Below are 18,828 nucleotides of genomic sequence, written 5' to 3'. Positions count from 1 at the left end.
TTCCAATATTAATCATCAACTATACTGTCCATTAAAATTTGCTTCAGCCTGCCAGATTAAAGGTTTTAAGTATGATATTTTCTTTTTACGTATTATGACCAGCTGGGTTTCACAGCATCACACAAGCAAATCTATGGCAAAGCTACAAAAAAAATTTTAAAAAATGGACCGTCTGGCTATTTTTCCATTCTGACTTTTACCCTAAAGGCGAGTCTCCAAAAGGACTTCCAAATGAGTCTATGATATGGGCAATAAGGGCATGGTTAGAAAACCATCCCACAAATTATCCATATCAGTAACAGCAGTTATAGAAGGAACAAACATATAGAATCGTATACCTTGGGGCTGTTACAGCATGTGGTACAATGATAGCAATTACCTGCTGAGAAAGTCCTGGAAAAGACGCCGTATAGGGAAACCTGCTCTCCGAACTTTCACTGTCTCCAGCATCCCTGAGTACCGGAGCTGATTTAGCACCACATCTGGACTGAAGAGGTTCGGTGCCTACATAATGATCCAGATTCAAAAACAAATAAGAAGAGAGACAGAATAAGTGTTGATCTTGGTATTACTTCTTTGCTGACTTGAACAGTGACTGTTTCTCTGAGCACAGACAGTCACGGGCTGTATATCCGTTTCTCTGTAGAAAGTCAACCCTGCATATTTGGGCATGCCAGGTGAAAAGGGGGAAGTTTGGGTCAAGGGGAGAGCAACCTCACAACACTGCATGGTGCAGAAAAAGGGACGAAAGGGAGTTGGGCAGATCCTGGAAAAAAACAGTCTGCAGACTGCTGTCATAGTCGGATCATGGCAGTAAAGCAATGATATAATGCATTAACACATACAAAATGCAGAACTATGACTCAGTTCTCTTTGCAGTCTCTCTCCAGTCAAACTGGAGACAAACTGCAGAATTCCTTTCTGGCACAAAATCCCCATCAGGCTTTCCTCTGCCATATCATACACGGTTTCAAAACACACACAAAAAAATGATCAGTTCAGAGCTCCCCACACAATGCAGTTAGCAGCATATCCTCCCGTCACAGTTCACAATACAAGCGAGAGCCAGCCTGTCTCTAAGCACTGTGACTTGCTCATGAAGCGTCCACCTCCCCTGCCTGAGAGCCAGGGACCTGCAGGAGACGCTTCCTACCGCACAAGCCCTGCATTCCAGAACAAATTGTCTAGAGGCACCACAAACGGGAGCAATTGCTTCTTCTACCACAGCTCTGGGCTCTGCACAAGCCTGGTTCATCTTCCAGGCTTCATAAGCACAGAAGGAGGTTGGAATGGCTATATCTGGGTCTGGAGGGGTCTGAAGAACAAGTCTTATGAGGAGCGGCTGAGGGAGCTGGGGTTGTTTAGCCTGGAGAAAAGGAGGCTGAGGGGAGACCTCATTGCTCTCTACAACTACCTGAAAGGAGGTTGTAGCGAGGTGGGTGTCGGTCTCTTCTCCCAAGTAACTGGCGAAAGGACGAGAGGAAATGGCCTCAAGTTGCGCCAGGGGAGGTTTAGATTGGATGTAAGGAAAAATTTCTTTACTGAAAGAGTGGTTAAACATTGGAACAGGCTGCCCAGGGAAGTGGTTGAGTCACCATCCCTGGAAGTATTTAAAAGACGGGTAGATGAGGCGCTTAGGGACATGGTTTAGTGGGCATGGTGTTGTTGGGTTGACGGTTGGACTCGATGATCTTGGAGGTCTCTTCCAACCTTAATGATTCTATGATTCTATATCACATCACACTCAGCATGCAGTCTTTTCATCTGATTACCAGGAGGAGGGTGTATTTTTCCTCAGCTATAAAACAACCAGAAGGAAAAAGGGAAGGTGAGGGGGAACTGCTCTTATGCTCAGTTTGGACCCTGACAGAGGCACCTGTCAGGCATTTGTGCAAATGAGTGCTCATGAAGGCCTGTGTCGCATGCATACATCTTGCTGGAAGACAGACTTGCCTTTTCTGTATTTGGTTTGATGCAGCGGATGAAGAACGGGTTGGAAGTACTAAGCGTGGCCATCAGGGAATGGAGAGAATCCTAAAAAGCAGCAAGACAAAACCCAAAGGATCAGTCACTATAGGAGGGAAGTGGCTACATTTGATGCAGTAGGGTCTTCATGCAGCCCTCCCATTCCTAATGTCCTTTGACTCTGACTACCAAAACTTTAATAACCGAGGAGATCCCTTCCTGTCTGAAACATACCCACACAGTTAGTTTACTCTAACATTGTTTATATGGCCATCCTTGTTCTCAGAGCTGTATAGTTGATGTGAGTTATTTTTGCAAGTCTCTCAAACTTTAAATATAGGAAACTAAAACTGTGAAACTAACAGAAGGTTTGCAGACAATCTAGGGGTGTGAGATTCATACCTGCAAGGTCACCCCAATAAGGTTTTATTGGAATTGCCACTATACCTGTAAAAGATGTGGCCTAGAAGGACACATACACTTAGCTGAAACACCAAACCAACGTGAAAGATCAAAAAACCTCAAGAACTTCATATACTTAGCAAAGTATTATTTTGCTCTGCCACCCTGCTCAGTCTTAGCATCTCACATTTTACACCAGACAGAAATCCTTGGGGCAGTGGCACTGTCTTTTTTTAGCGCTACAACATTCCTGCACAGTGCTGGACACAAAACAAGGATGAATGACTCCTCTTGGCTGCAGGCCTTGCTTTACCCATCTGCTCCTCCCCAGAAGCCTGCTGCTCTCTTGGAAAACATCCTACCCTGAACTGGGAACTGACAGTCGGTCTGCGCCTCTGGGTGCCCATCTTCAGTGTCTCTTCACCGCAACGACTGCAGACTCTTTCGAAAAGGTCATAGATGAAGTCCAGCCTAAGGGAGAAGAAAAGACTTAAAGAAGATGGCTCTCATTCTCAGCTACTGCCCTGTCCCTTGCCACAGAGTGTCTGCAGGAGGCAGTTCAGCTGGGCATTTCAGTGAGGAAATTAATACTTTCAATGCGGCTGCCCAGACCCCGTGGGCTGCCCTGTATGCCACACTCGGCTGCAAAGCCAGAAACCCCATCTCACACTGTCAAGCAGGATATTACACAAGGGAAGATCTCCATTCTGGCTAGGACACCTCCCCTCAGGCAAAACTACCTTGAAGGTACTCCAGCTAGACTGTGTGCTGTCATGCCCCTCCCAACCTAGCTCTCATGGCTAGCACCCATGACACGCTCATGCAACCACAGCTCTTCTGTGGCCAGAGGACTTCTAGAGCTACCCTCAGTGTAGGTCAGCTCTGGTAAATCTTCCACCATTTTGCCACTCCTTAGACAGTGGTCCTGGTTCTTAGGAAGTTGCACAAAGTTCTCCAGCACTGCTTGTGCCAGTTTATTTTATGACTGCTCCTAGCAGAATTTCCCTTTCTGGCTTGTTGAAAAACCTTGAGTCCTTCTATTATGCCGGACAATGATGACCACAATTTTGGCTTCAAGCCCCGTGTAAAATGTTCCCCAGATGCCAGTGTCCAAGTAAGGCAGCTATGAGCAGCTCATACTCTCAGCTCCCTCAGGTTGTTTCAAGGCTGCTCACAGTGCAAACTCTGCAGCAGGGTTGAGAGAAGATGCAATTCTGAAACAGTCTCATCAGGCTGGAGCCCAAAGGCAATACATAGACTGTGGTAAGAGGCATCTGGTAGAGTTGCTACTCAAAAACTTCTAGGGTCCGCCATGTTATTAAATGCTTCTCTCCTTCTACTAGGCCCCACCTCTGTCTTTCAGACCTTGCTCAAGGTCAAAGACAGCTCATTTCTCTAGGGTCATGTTGCAGCACTGGGATATATTAGGGGCCATGCCCGGTCCCACAGCAAGGGCTCAGTCTGGCTCAGGATAAGGATGGGAGCTCTCCACTAACAAGCAGGCTGGAAAACAAGCAGCCTCTGTACAAAGGCTGGCATTTGACAGCATGGCAAGGAGCCTTGACTCATTCAGGGGCAAATTTGCCATTGTTAGGACAGGGAGGTAAGAGGAAGAAGAGGAAAGGGAGAAGAGAGGAGGGAGAAAACTAGCATTGCCTGGAGGGATTTCTGTCACGCTTTTATAGGTCTTTTCAAAACTGGGACAACAGGAGCACTGATTAAATCTGTGCCTCATCTGACTTCTCCAGCTCTCCTTTCTTTTGCCAGGACACTTAAGCACAAAGAGAAGAATGATAAAGAATGATGCCTGATGCTCAGACAAAAGCAACTGCTTTCCTTGGTCTGGTTATTACATGAATGTGGCTTAGTCCAGCCCAACAGATGTGGCCTCCTCACAAGCATAAGGGGGGCATACCTGCTGTCTTTCAGCATGTTTAAAATGTCATCTCGAAAGGTATCTCTGTTCTTCTCCAGAAAGCCTCTCACATCATATAGCACCTGCAACGCAGACAGAGCCACTAGAACAATGCCATACAAACCATTAAGCATTTCTACATTAACATGCCAATATACAAGACCTCCAGCAGAGCTACACAGTAACGCTGCAGGCATGTGCCAAGATCTGAATTTTTGGGGTCAAAGAGCTCCAGAGCTCTGCAGTTACTGGCAAGAAAGTGGCTTTTAGCCATCAATTAAAAAGAAACACCACAAAAAACCCTCAAAAACAGGAGTGAAGTGAAACAGCTGCAGAGATTTGCCTGGGGTGTGTGTGGGGGGAAATCCTCTGCAAGGTGTGAGGTACTCCATTTGCTTCAGGAAATACTAACTATGCCACCCAGTGCCCTGATCTCCCAACCACTGGTGCTCAGCAGATATGATTCTAGGAGGAGGTTAGCCCTTCTTTAGTGTGCAGGTGCCCTCCCTTGACACACCTCCATCTGCTCCATATCTCTCCACAACAAAGAGCAGCATTTAACCTTGAAGGCTTGGAGACCTTTTCCTTTTTGCAATAGGTATTTAACCTTTTCTCCTCCTCCCCAAAAGTAAAATTTTCCTTGCGACTTTTACTTCAGGTTTTGTTTGTTTGTGAATGTCCAAGAAAAGACAACATGAATAACAGAAGTAAAGAGGAGTTTATCCCCCAAACCAAAAGTTACCTGAGAAACTGAAATAAACGTCCAAGCTGGAGAATATAGTACTGGAGAATGACATGCTATTGTAAGCCCATCACACTCCCTGTGCTCTGGTATGGGGCACTAACTGTGCGGAAACACACAGGTCTCAGAGATATTCTTGATTTTTGCAATCTAAAATCCAGGACCTCAAGCCCAAGATACACCAAGCATCTCACAGATACACCATGAACACCTACCTCCCCAGCATAATGTCTTATGCCAAACTGATGGTCTGTTACCCGAGGCTTCACATAGTAGTGGTTGCTCTGAAATGAAAGAAAAAGAAGTCGTCTTATAATGCCGGTGTAAGAATAAATAGGCTCAGTCAGGAACTCTGCCATGACTATGACAACACTGGGATGGGCCAGGACCTTAGCTGTTGCAGAGCCCGACCACATCTGCTGCAGCTATCTGCAGTTACATTACAAATATGTTATTCCAGTAAGATGGAAAAATCCAGCCCTTCAAGGCATTCCTCATGTGAGCAAGGGCTTGCAGAATCAAGGTTGGGCAGGCATGCCATGGATGAAATGTTAATTCTTGCGTGTCTGACACCTGAGGAGACTGGGCTCCACACAAACCCTGTGGTGCAGGACACGGGATCAGGATGCAGGGAAGATGGCAGCTTTGCAGAACACCTACACATCTTTTCTTTGTCAAAGAAAATAGCATACCAATCTCCTGTCTTCCGCTATATTTCATCTTTCTTTGCACCTCTCTTCCCCTTTTTTCAATATTCATTTTTTCTTTCTCTTACTAGCTGTTCTACTCTCTCATTTTCCCCCTCCTTTCTTTGTTCTATGAAAACAGTTAACTATGTAAGAACAGCCGTGCTGCTTGAGACCAATAGTCCAGGCAGCTGAGTATTCTGCCTCCAGCAGTGGCTATGTAGGGTACAGTAAGAATAAGGCAAGTAAATTATACTTTCATCCTAATACTTTCTCAAACTCCAATTATTTTCATGAGGTCTGCCTAACTAGTAACCCCAAGTGGATTTCTCCTTGAAATACTTGCCCATTCCACACCTGAACCCATGCAGACTTCCTGCATCCACAGTGTCCTTTCGCAGGGAGCTCTCAACCAACCGCACAGGGAACTACAGCTGGTTGGTTTTAAGCCTGGCTCCCTTTAGTGCCATTTGTCTTCTCTGAGCCATGTGTGACCTTTATACCCACCACATCCCCCCTAAGTCATCTTTTCTCCACACTGCAGGGTCCCTTCAACATAGTTTTCCATAACACTGAAGCTGTCCCAGACCTGTTGTTTATCAGATCTGATATAACCCCTTCTTGAGTGGAGTGGCCCAGTGCTGTACACTGTTCGAAGTGCAGGTGATCCATGGATTATACAGTGCCATAACAATGTTTTCTGCTTTTATTCTGTTTCTTTCCTAGGAATTTCTAATACTTGATTTGGGGTTTTTATTACTACTGAGCACTGTGCTGATGTTTCCATGGAACTATCCATCACAGCATCTGTCTGGGTCTTGCTCCTGAAGAGCAGTGATCAGCTCAGGGCCCATCATTTCAAATGTGAAACTGGGACTGTTTTCCTTCAGACACACCATTTTACATTTACCTACACTGCTTTTCATTTTCATTTTACAACCCAATCTGTCTCATAAGGCCCCTCACAGTCCAGCCTTGCCCCATGAATCATCAGAAAACTGCCGTCTCAGTGCTTGTATGGGACAGTCTTACAAGCCTCACTCCATTGAGGTAACTGACCATTTACATTCTGTGAATTTGCCCAATAGTGAGATAAGGATTACAGGCCTATAATTTCCTAGAATACTTTCTAAAAATTAAACTAATTTCCTACCTTCTCAGATACAAGTACTAAGTAAATTTTAAGTAAGATGTTGCACAATACTGTTAGTAATTCAGCTCTTTCGTCTTCAAGTTCTCTTAGCAGTATTGGGTGGACGGCTTCTGACCCTGATAATTTGTTAGTGCTATTGAAAACTTTTTCATTGCCTTTTTTCCTTTTCAAATTGACCCCATTTCTTTGCTCTTCCCTTTCCCCAATCCAGTCATCTTTTTCCAGCCACAAACTTCCCTCTCTTCCACTCCAAACATGACTGTTACTGACTCTCTCATGTGGATTGGCACCCTCCTCTCCTCCCCCTCTCTACAAAGCCCATACATTTCACCCGTGCCTCCAACACTTCTGGTTCCTTCTCCCATTGCTCCCATTTGCTCCTCTCCCCAGCTGTATCAGAGGTCATATTCTCTTAAATCCCAGCTCTATGCTTTTCCTCCTTAAGCCTATTGCAACCCACAGAAAACACAGAGAAGAGGGCTAGTTCTCTTACAAGGTCCTTCAGGCTTTCCAGCTATGCTGGCTGGATGCCTTCCAGTGCTCTTCTGGCCAGCACTAGAGACTTTAACTGATACAAAAAACACTTTCACCTTTAAAAAATGCAAACCCTAGAGCACTATCATCTACTTCATTATTCCTCCCTGCAGTCCAACTCCTCAGACTCTTCCATCTCTTGTAAGCTCCCTAGGGTTCCACATTAACTGCTATCCCCTCAAAGCAGACAGATGTGACACTATGAACAGCTTAATCAAAAGGCTACTCAATGCACAGAAATCAACAAAAATAACAACCAAAATGTTGTGGGGTATAAAGGAATGCAAAATAATACTAACAGTCTCATGCTGCTGTACAATAAACCACAGGTACCTTCTTACCTATGCAGGGAACTGCATTCTGGTCTGATTATTTATCTCAGAAAAGAATAGAGAAAAGATGTAGAGGAGTTCAGAGACAAACAGCAGAAAGAAGGAGGAGCTTTGAAATTTCTCCATTTGGAGACAAACTGAAGAGGTTGGGGCAGTTCAGAAAGAAAATTCAAAAGACGTGATGTATTAAAAATATTCATAAGTTCTATATTAAAAGGTAACAAAATACCAACAACAATAAAAAAGGTAAATCAAGAATTCTCATATACCTTGACCTCTAATACAAGGGAAAGCCACAGCGGACTAAATTGAAGGCATCAATTTAAGCCTAAAGAAAGGAAATATTTCCACAAAACTATGCGTAAATAGCCAACCAGAAGTCATTGCTATTGTGTCCAATTTGTAGTCATGAGTATTGCTAGCAGAGTTAGATGCAAATATGAAAAATGAGGATATCTGCATCTATGCCAATTAAAAAAAAATTGTCTGATAAAGGATACAAATTTGTATGTTTTCAGGCTTGGATGAAGCCTGAATTAGAGGCCTAGGAAACATATAAGCTGACAATGTTCTTACTGAAGTAGTAAATTATTCCCTAAGTGCATGCTATGAGGTTTAATATGCTTTGTTTTCAGTCTATTTGCTATTAAGAAGAACAGAGTGTTGGCTGTACTAGAGACAGGGTAAGAGATTCCTACAGTGATCTCACTGTGGTTTCTGTGTCCCCAGGATAACTTTCTGACCTGCATGAAAAAGCCCTTCTACTCCTGTGTGCAGAATACAAGAGGAGGAAAGAATTTAATTAATTAGGAACAATAAGAGAACTTTCATTAAAAGTCATGAGACAAAAGCCGTCCCCAGCCCCAGGAGACAGAGATTTGATGTGCTGTGGAGCAGACTCCTGTGAGTCAGCTGGCAGGAGAAACCCACGCACACTGTGCAGCCGCATCCTGTGCCTGGGGTGCTGCCTCGTGTCCCGTCGCAGACCAGCAGAACCTGATCTCCATCCCATGCTACAAATTCAAATCTCCCCTACCCATAGCCTGTGGAAGGCATGCTCCCTCTCTCTATGTACGCAAGAGACCATTTGCAGGTTTCTTCACATATTACTTTTGTTCAGTGCAGCCTTATTAAACACACGCAGGTTTGGGCCTAAGGCATTTTAGATTTCCTGCACAAAGCACATTTTTTACATCAACAAAACCTTCACTTTCGTTTTTGAAATGCTGATGGGGCTAACATACTGATTATTTGCCTGCTGGGTTATTTTCTTACTTACCATATGCTGGCTGTGAAGTTTTTCCAGAAGGGTGTTGTCTGTGCCTTTGGGGAACCGACTCTCTTCATTCACCAAAGCCAGTAGACCCAGTTTCTACAGCCAAACAAGAGACAGGCTTTTACAGTCAGCAAAAGCTCTAACTACACAGCACCAAGCCAAGAACTGGAGATCTGGACAGCACATTGAGCAATAACCCCTGAGTTAAACCCAGCAAAGCTCGAGCTGAAAGCAGAATTCTGGCCTGTCAATGCATTCAGCAAGCACAACATAAGTGGAGATTATTTATAAAAAATTCACATTAAGGTTTTACTTAAACGCTGCTCCCTGTCTAAAACTATGACACCCTCCCTAAGCTTATTCTCAACAATGAGCAGAGATCTGCTTTCTTGAGCTGGGACTATGGCTAGAACAGCTCATACTTTTGCCAGGTCACAATGGGAAGAGATTCTAAGCAACTACCTGTTTTTAAAACCAAGAAACCCCAGGGAAGGTCTCAAGACAATCAGCAGCCCCTGCTGTGATCCCTGGAAAGTGTCACAGGTAACTGCTCACCTTCTCGATAAGGTCCAGGCACTCTGCATTATCCATCCAGTCAATGGCTTCCCAGTTTATCCCTTCCCTGACAGTCAAGAACAAACAGAACAAAGATGTGAAATGCAAGATCCAATGCCCTGAGGTGCAGGAGAACAGAAGCAGCTGAGCACAACAGCTGTCCCAAGACTCAAGACAATTTGCAGGAATTAGGCTTTGCCATGGCTGAGGAAAAAGAATAGGACACACTATGCACTGCTAACACAAGGAGATGGAAGTAGGACACAGCCTTTCTTATCCATCCCAGTGATTTAGACTGATGCTTATCTTGTAGTCATTGAGCAAATTCCACACCAAGCACTAAGAAATTGTAGTTGTTCTCAGTTGCTCTTTCAGGAGTCATGAGCATCAGCCCAAGCGGTGGTGATAATGGACAGTTTGCTAGACAGCTTCAAGAGTCAACTGCTGACCCACCACTCTGGAAAGCAGGCCTGAAGCACATCTGCCAGAAGACTGAACCACAATTCTTCGGTCCACCAGAAGAAGAGACAGGAGCAACTTTTCAGGGAGAGTTTTGAAGAGGGTGACAGAGATAAGCTTTGGCCTGACATGCAGGGGACCTATAGGGTGGCCCTGCATCTTTCAGAATGGGAGCTACGTAGGTACAGCAGTGCGATAAGTGTGCTTTGAAAATCATTCATGAAATTCTGTAAATCTGTGCTGAATGTGTTTTCCCCCCTCTTACCCCCTTCTTATACTCCCATAATACAGGCCGTTTCTGTTTTCAGAATTCAGAGAAGCCTGGGAATAACTCTTGCTCAGGAATCCAAGGAAGACTACAGGTTATGTGTGAAGCTACTTACTGACATTCTGATACAGACACCTTTCAGGTGAAGGCTAACATTTTGAAGATAGTGAAGCTGTTGTCTACAAACCCTTCAGCCTAGGCTTCATACTTTCAGGTTCAAAGCATTCAGAAACCTGTGTGCAACAGTTGGAAGCAACAAACTGGAATAATTTCTGAAGAATGGAAAGAACTATCTATCCCCCACAGGAAACAGAATATCTTATCCACTTAATGACAAAAAAATATCAGTTCACAGTGTTTCAGATTTTTGCAACAATGGGTGTCAGACAGGCCGTATATTTTTACAAAAAGACCTCTTGGATTCCTTCTAAGAGCAAGAAGACCTTCCAGAATTGAAGGGAGCAGTTTTCTGAAACAAATCAAATCACAAATGAATCAAGTTGTCCCTAGTGCCATAGACCCCTTGTCTAATCGAATGATGAAATACTTGAAGCTACTTACTAAACCTGAGGAAGCAGAGCTGATACTGTGAAAGATGAGCTTTAATCACATCACCCTAGAATAACTTGATGAGTAGTCAATAATAAAATTCTCTTGTTCTTTCCAGAGTTCAGCCACAGAACTTAAACTCCTATGTAATCATCAGGAAAAAATCTTTTGTCACGATGATACCATTCTTAACACAAGCTTCCTGCAATGGTGGGATTGGCCTGAGAAGTGAGTGAGTGCATAAATAGCCTTGCAGTTTTGTAATCTTTAGAATTTCATGAATTGCCTATTCAACAGCCTCCTTTTACAAGGCTGCTCTCATTTGCCCTCACTGACCCTATTCAATTGCTTCATTCACAAACATAAAGGCTTCTGTTTCAGAGCAAGAACTGAATTATTTGTCTAGCAGCCTTCTCTAGAAGCAGAAATACTCTAGAACATCCCAGATACTTCACAAAATACAATCCAGTACGAAGCCCACGGAAGAGAAACAGCTGTGCAGAAGGCTCCATGCTCTTTAAGCTCAGGAAACAGCCCGATTTAAATCTCTTTGCTGAGGAAAAGAGCCCTTTTCACAGCATAGGAATCTCTAGGACAGAAAGAGCTGTCGGGTATCTGTCCATCTATCTTTAGGGACTTTACTTTTTACACACCAAGATTCCACCCGCATAACAACTCCATTACCTTAGGTAAATCATTGCTGAAGTCAGTAATAAGGACAGTGACCATGTGTTCTAATGGGTTAAAGCCCAAGATTTTCCAATTCAGCTGAGAGATAGAAGGGAATCTTTTGTCTGGAGACAAGTGACCTATGCTGGCAAAGCACATGGACAGTGCTTACAGGCACACATCCACAGTCAGGGTTGCACTAAGGCCCAGCTGCCTCTCCTGCCTTAGCAGTACAGATTGGAGACCACAAAGGAGGAATGATGTCCTCCATTCTACCACCCATGAAAGCAATGGGGGGGCCACTCCCTCCATTTGTCACCTGTTGTACTCCAGCTGCTCCAAGGAGAAGATGTGTTTGTTGAAATATTCCTGGAGTTTCTCATTTGCATAGTTAATGTTAAACTGCTCAAAACGATTCACCTGTAAGAAGAAACAAAGATTATAACACTTAACATTCTTGTCCCTGGGCTCTAAAAGAAGCTGTAACAGCAATGGGGAAGGTGTCAGGCCTGGAATAAAGCCAGAGCGCATAGAGGCAAGGAGCTTCCGATGGACATGAGGAGGAGAGTATGGGGAGGTCCATTAGGAGAACAGCTTTTGTAGCTCATGCAAGGTTAATTCAGTAGGCCTAAATAGTAGTAAAGGATGCTAAAGACAATCAAATTTCTCTTCTTCTTAGGAAGAAAGAAATATAATTCCCTAAGTGTTAGGTCACTGGGCTTTCTCTTCTGTGAAATATCTGAGCAGTCGCTATACGGCTGCTCAACATACATCCCTCATCAGTTGCAATCAGAAGCATTACACAAAAGATTCTCAACACGAGGCAAAACAGATGTAAACAAACAACGTGCACGTAGGAGTTGGACATTTAATTTGTATACAAGTCAAAATTTCAATATTACCTATCACAGCACATCTGCTTAGGGTTTGTGTCACAAACCAGACCTTGAACACCAGCCTACGTGAATATAGGTGGCAGAAATGGGCAGCTAAATATATCTTGCTGCTCCCAGAGGGAAGTGGCAGTGGAGAAATCCCAGAATGCCCTACGCTAACCTAAACAGGATACAAACCTACCAAAATTCCTTCCCATTTGCACTGACATCTCCAAAACCAACCCATCCTGCAAAAGACAAAATCCTGACCTGAAAGTTCTCGAAGCCAAAGATATCCAGGATGCCCACAGACTTAAAGTTTTCCTTGCCTTTGATCTTCGTATTAATCTTGCTAATGAGCCATGAAAAACACTGGGAATACAGCGCCATAGAGAGGGAGTCCCTGGAGTCAGCTGCCTGTAAATGCAGAGAGAAAAAAATGAGTCACAGGGAGAAGAGAAAGCACCACAAATCTCTATGGGACTTCAGATTCCTCCACTCCTCTTTAGATGTCTCAGCCTCTGTACTGGTTGTGCACGGTGCAGTATTTATACGTACAGTCAACATTCAAGTTTGCAAAAAGCCCAGCCACACACAGATGTACCATAAATGACCTTTGGGTAACTGAACTTGAGAGGCTGAAGGAAGTAGCAAAATCACTGACATCTTTCAGAACAAGTGCTGGGGCAGGGAAGGTGGCAAAATACCTCATGACTAAACCCACAGCAGTCATTTGTATCACCTGAGCCAACATTTGCAGTGACAGGCAAGGTATCTCGGTTCAGTACTCCTAGTAGAGCTATCAAACAGGTGTCCGCTCAGTTTTTCAAAAACTGGTCGGGCAGGATTTAATATTCTATCACCAAGTTAGCCTCAAAAATTCCCTCTCCAAAACATTCCTGCAAACAGCATTATCTTACTAGAAGCCAGGGTAGGCCAGCCAACAGCCAGGACACATGCCCCAGAAGAGCATGGGTTGAGAGACCTTTCTGGAGCTCACCCAACATCCCATGCAGCAATCATAACTAAGTGTCAGAGGTGGAAAAAATAACTTAAATTGTGATCACTAACAGGCAGTAGATAATTGGGTGCATGTGTGTGGATGAATGTCCAAAATTGAACTTTTGAAATCTCAAGCAAAAGCCTGCTGCTTGATAGCTGTAACAGGAATGGGCTGGTTGTAAGTTTTGATAACACTTGGACTAACCAAAAGTGGCACGCCCCAAATTCTCCAATTAATAAATAGACATGAGACAGAACCACTAATTAAGAGGCTGATCACATGCTGTGCTTCTGCACATATACTATTTAGACTGGGAAACCAGGGCTTAGGGTTCTGGAAAGAAGAGGAGACCCAAAATAAGGGTTCCCATAAAAAAGACATGATCCCAGAGAGTAGAAAAAGGGGCCAGGAAAAGAAGGCGGCAAAAATCTTGACTGGAAGAAAGATGCTGGAGTGGGGAAAGATCCTGGAGATCAGAGATACGTAGAGACAAATGTCAGGGTATGCCCAAGGACCTTGGCTGGTAGCTCCTGAGACTGGTAACTGCAAGGAGCTACACAACATGAACCAACAAAACTTTCTACCTGACCCTCCTGGACAAGCAGCAGTCTTCCTACTGGGAAAAGAAGTTGACATCTAATGAATGTAATGCTGAGGGGTGAGCAAGCGTGTGAAATAATCAAGTAGGGTAAAAACTATAATCTTGTCATTTCATAAATAAACTGCAGTATCTAGATCAATTACAGGTTGTTTACTCTGTCTCACCTGTGACACCAGGGTAATTCCTTCAGTAGACCTGACCAGCAATGACAGAGATCTTCTAAATGCACCCTCATCCTCTTCAGTTTTGCAAGCCTGAATAACGTGACCTCTCCTGTTCTGCTTTGCTAATGGCACAGGCCAACTGCCTCTGACTCCTCCCAGCCCCTCTCAGCAAGCTCCTGAGGCCCAGCCTGCAAGATCCTCCTTTTCACCCAATCTCACTGTTTTTCTCCTCCTTTCTCTTCCTGGATAGTATCTCTTCTCCAGCAGCCAAAGGCCTAGGACACACAGCAACCTCCCTTATCCACAGAACAGAACATTCCAAAGCATGGGCACACACGCCTTTTCTGGGTATTTCTTCTCTCCATCAGATCTCAGTCAGGACTGAGAATGCCCTCAAGGCCATGCCTCTGGAGTGTCTCTGGCTACACAGTAAGGTAGACTCATTTTCCAGGAACAGGACCTCCCCATCCAGCTGTAAGCAAAGCCGCTTTCCCCACAATATGGCTCAAATGAGATTCTCAAAGGCTCCTTTCATCCTCCCAGCTTTGTCCGCCTTCAGGCCAGTTCATCCATTCAGCCCTCTGAAATGTCAAAGCTCAGACGGGCAACGAGCCCATTACACAATGAGAAATCCCTGGCAGCTCTATCAATGTGTTCCTGCAGCAACAAGTGGGAATAGGTAGGCACAGTACATGAGGACTTAAGCGGGAAGTCTTTACAGGCCCAGTGTTGAGTGGAACAGGTTCACCTAGTAAAGATGGCTAAGTAGTAGCATCTACTTGCTATAACAATTTTTTTTGCAGTCTTAGTACTTCACTGGGCTGCAAGCAGTAAGTGTAGGGTCCAACATGCACAAATGTCAGGAATAGCTATACTATCAGGGAAAGCTCTGTTCAGGGAGACTCTTGTAAACCCTACAACTGTGCACTGTGCTCTGGACTGCATTGAGTGTCTCTGGCATTGTTATCCATCCTTGTGCACTGATATAGAAAGGTGTGGCTTATTTAGGACAGACAGCTGAGAAGAGGAACTGTGGTACTAGATACTGAGGATATCTACTACAGACTATAGGCTGAAAAATAAATGTCACACAATTTTATTGCAAAGAAAGGTCACAGACTGTGAAAAAAGATACCATTTCTTAAAGGCAAAGCTTAGTTTGTGATATATTAGCAGGTGTGTTCACAGCAAGAAACTACTCTGCTGAAATGAGCACTGCTGAGACTTCAGCTTGAATACGGTGTCCAGTTATAGGCACTCCACTTCTTGAAAGATGTGGGAAAATAGAGACAGAAGAAGAAGAGGTTTAGAAAATTACTTATAAGGAAACTTTGAAGGAACTGGATCGTTTAGCTTAGAAAGAACACCATGTGAAAAACTTCACAGAAGCGGAAGCTTATAAGGTGGACAGCTGGGATGTCAAAGGTAATCTAAATATGAGGAAAATCTTTTCAGCTCCAGACTCCACTGCAGCTAGAGCAGGATACTTAAAGAGGCTGTGAAATTCCTTCCATGGGAAATCTGAAGCAAAGTTAGACATACATCCGTCAGAGAGAGCCTAGTAACTCTGGTTTCTCTGCCAGTGAAGGGGTTGGATTGATAACCCTCTGCAGTCTGTGCCAGCACAAGATTTCCATTACAGATGTTCATTTTGCTGTAACACGATGCTTATTCCATCCTAGCAATATTATTCCTTGTTTCCCAGTGTCTTGCATTTATTAATGACAGAAGATTTTCTACAGTTATTTGTGCATGGACCTAAAACACCAAGAGTGCCCTCAAGTGATCAACACCACCACAAGTTAAAGCTAGTAGGCACAACACCGTAATGAACCACAGAGAAATGTAATAGATAAGCAGGACTGGCTCCAGCATGCAGTACAGGTTCAGAAGATGAGAACTACATATCAGTTTATTTGGTCCTCCTTTGCTGTTGTATGGATACACAAAGAAGCTACTGTGGGGTAACAGCCTACCATCTGCTAGATGTTTCATGGTAACTGTGTGCAAGCTTTTATCTTCCAGTAAATGCAGCGTAACCTGGGAGTTCTGCAAGGTAAAAGCATGCACATATGCAATTACCACAAAGCATCTGATGGACCTTCTGCATGACACTAGCATGACCAATTCCTGGTGAGTGAAGGTGACTTAAAGCCAGTATTGTGCATTGCCATTTGCAAGTGAACTCCCCCTGTAAAGCCTAAAAAGCAGGGTCAACACTGGGACCTGAACTACCAATAAGGGCAAAATACTTGGACACAGCTGAGCACCTAGGGGGTGTAAGAGGAAACCCTGAACTTGAACGGATGATACAAGAGGGATACAGAGGGCCTGGAAATGCAGAAGTGGCAGAAGCAGTAGCATACGCTAGGACACTTACCTGCTCCACAGTGAGAGGGGAGCTGATCTCTTCCCCACGCAGAATCATGGACCTCTGCGTCAGTACTTCGGAAAGCTGGAAGGCGTCTAAGCCCAGGAGGTCACTGGCAATGTTCAGCACTAATAACAAAGGAGGACACACTTTTTTCTCCTGCGTGGATCCCCATCACTCATAGGGGATCCATATTCTGCAGCTCGATGAGGAAATCCCAGGGACTCCTACAAGGCAAGTGACTAAGCCCCAGCACAAAATGCGCTCCCCTTTTCTTAATTCTCTTTGGCATACCAAAAGCTGTAAGCTCACATATCCAGTCTAAGGCAGGGTCAGCAGCCGTTACGGGCCACAGTCAGACACTCATATGTCAGCCTTTCTGCTGACAACAGGAAGAGCAAAGCACTCAGCACCAGCAAAATATTTATTGAATGAGAAGATATGTTTTCCTAAAGGCATAATAGTGCAGTCTGAGCGTGGGATTGCTAAACTTGGATGTCAAGAAGAGAGGCAACTAACTTAAGACTTGAAGCACTTGTATATATTTATTGCTTCTGTCTGTTTAGGGATTCACTTTACCAGACCAGCTCAGATTGGATAACTGTAACAGAGTGCATGCTAGCAGATGCTTCAAAGGAAGAAATGGGGAAGTCTGTAACAGACTACTTTTATCTCAAACTCCTCCCTGTTCCTATTTCTTCTTGCGCCTTCAACACAAGAGAGAAACTGTGAGACTGTGGACTCAGTCTGGGAGTATCCAGGAGAACAAACGGATCCCAGGGCCACAGCCCAGCTAAATCATACCAGTGAGCCATGCATCCTGTGGCAATGCTTTTGCAGAGTTAAACTGCAGGGAATCTGCTGGCAAAGGCACTGCAGACCAGCACAGCAGAGGGAGAAAGGACGATGGAGTGAGCTTTGTTGGGGGCCTTAGGGGGCTTTGCATGGTCTACCAAGTTGCTAGGGTCCCACTTACCTGCTTTCGTTGTAACCTGGGCCCCACCAGCTGTCATGAATTCAATGTTTCCCAGATGAAGTGTGCCAGAAAGAAGCTTGAAGATGTCTCTGATTTCTTCAGTGCTGAAGTCCACCACCTTCATGGCAGTCTATGCAAAACCATACAGCTAACGTTGGCTGTACATACAGCCACAGTACAATGCAACCACCACACTCATGCCCAGCCCATGTAAGACGTAAAACTCAGAATTATAGTCATCATGAATCAAAGTGAAACTGGGGATGGCACAGCCCCTCTCTCAGCTATACATCTGTCAATGATCTTCACTGTCTCCCATTCTCTCCTTCATTTACCCTATCCCCATCTAAGGCAGGTGGGCATTTGCCCTATCCTCAAGTTGGACTTTGCTGCTGCCGTTGCCTGTCTGTCACAGGAAGAACGTGTTTGTCTGTGCCTGTGTGAGGAAATCCTTCCCTGAACACTGGCAACACAGGTTACAGATGTCGCTGGACTGCTTCCATATACTGCCTTATTGCCTTCCCTGAAGGACAGATCCATATAATTTACTTAATTTACTCTGATCTGTATAACCCCCTTAATTTAGTCTAGCTTAGAGAAGTAAAATTTATGCAGCAATGTTTAAATCCAGGCTTTCAGCATTAACTGCTAGAAAGTTAGAAACAGGTTACCAGATAATGAGGAAGTATGGCACGTTTCCTCTGTCTTAGTACATGCATGTGAGCCAGGGTTCTTGGGGCATAAATTGACTTTGAGAGGTAGGACCTAGTTTTCATGCATTCACCCTGCCAGTGGGGCACTCCAGGGGTCTAGTTCCCTTCTTTCCTCCAGGCCTCTCCTCAGCTGAAGTATAAAAGCCGTGTCACCATTGAAACCTCTGCTGTACAGGAGACATTTCCTTCTCTTAAATCACACTTAAGCAGGAGCTATTGAAATCCTAAGCTGACTCCTCTCACCTTGCCTATCTGGTTTCACCTACGTTATTAAAGCCCTCAGGCCGATAACCACTTATCAAGCAAAACATGAATTGCATATCCATCCTGCTAAACCCATACCCTCTGGTAAAGTTACAGATGTCCATTGAAATTTGTGTGGTATTTCAGAATATGCCATTTGCTCAGGTGATACAACTTTACCAGAACATTTCTGGAGAATGCTACCTTCAGACCAAACTGTTCCCCATCTAATGGTCAGTGTGAGGTCTCCTGCATCAGGCCATCTAGAGGGCTCCCAGGAACCCTTATGGGCTGGGGGGTGTGGTTCATGCTCCCCAAAGTCTTCATCATTCTAAATTATTATTCATCCTTGACTGTTTCCCAAATTCCCCCATTTC

The 18,828-nt window shown here is 44.4% G+C and overlaps 1 protein-coding gene across 1 annotated transcript in view; it reads right to left on the bottom strand.

Annotated features, from left to right (window-relative positions):
* The window catches only part of LOC103918180 (unconventional myosin-X-like), a 97,831-nt gene that overhangs the window by 42,688 nt on the left and 36,315 nt on the right, over window positions 1-18,828 (bottom strand). Inside the window, exons 11-21 of the mRNA XM_009325441.1 lie at window positions 17,496-17,625; window positions 16,529-16,647; window positions 12,651-12,797; window positions 11,825-11,925; window positions 9,561-9,627; window positions 9,009-9,101; window positions 5,240-5,308; window positions 4,283-4,365; window positions 2,730-2,838; window positions 1,954-2,034; window positions 380-504 (exon numbers count right to left, since the gene is read on the bottom strand). Of these exons, the coding sequence (XP_009323716.1) occupies window positions 380-504; window positions 1,954-2,034; window positions 2,730-2,838; window positions 4,283-4,365; window positions 5,240-5,308; window positions 9,009-9,101; window positions 9,561-9,627; window positions 11,825-11,925; window positions 12,651-12,797; window positions 16,529-16,647; window positions 17,496-17,625 (1,124 nt within the window). The remainder of the gene's footprint in view (window positions 1-379; window positions 505-1,953; window positions 2,035-2,729; window positions 2,839-4,282; window positions 4,366-5,239; window positions 5,309-9,008; window positions 9,102-9,560; window positions 9,628-11,824; window positions 11,926-12,650; window positions 12,798-16,528; window positions 16,648-17,495; window positions 17,626-18,828) is intronic.

Source organism: Pygoscelis adeliae, unplaced genomic scaffold, assembly GCF_000699105.1.
Source record: "Pygoscelis adeliae isolate BGI_AS28 unplaced genomic scaffold, ASM69910v1 Scaffold106, whole genome shotgun sequence".
Taxonomy (NCBI): domain Eukaryota; kingdom Metazoa; phylum Chordata; class Aves; order Sphenisciformes; family Spheniscidae; genus Pygoscelis; species Pygoscelis adeliae.
Note: the sequence above shows the minus strand (reverse complement) of the source record. Positions and strands in the feature narration are given on the sequence as shown.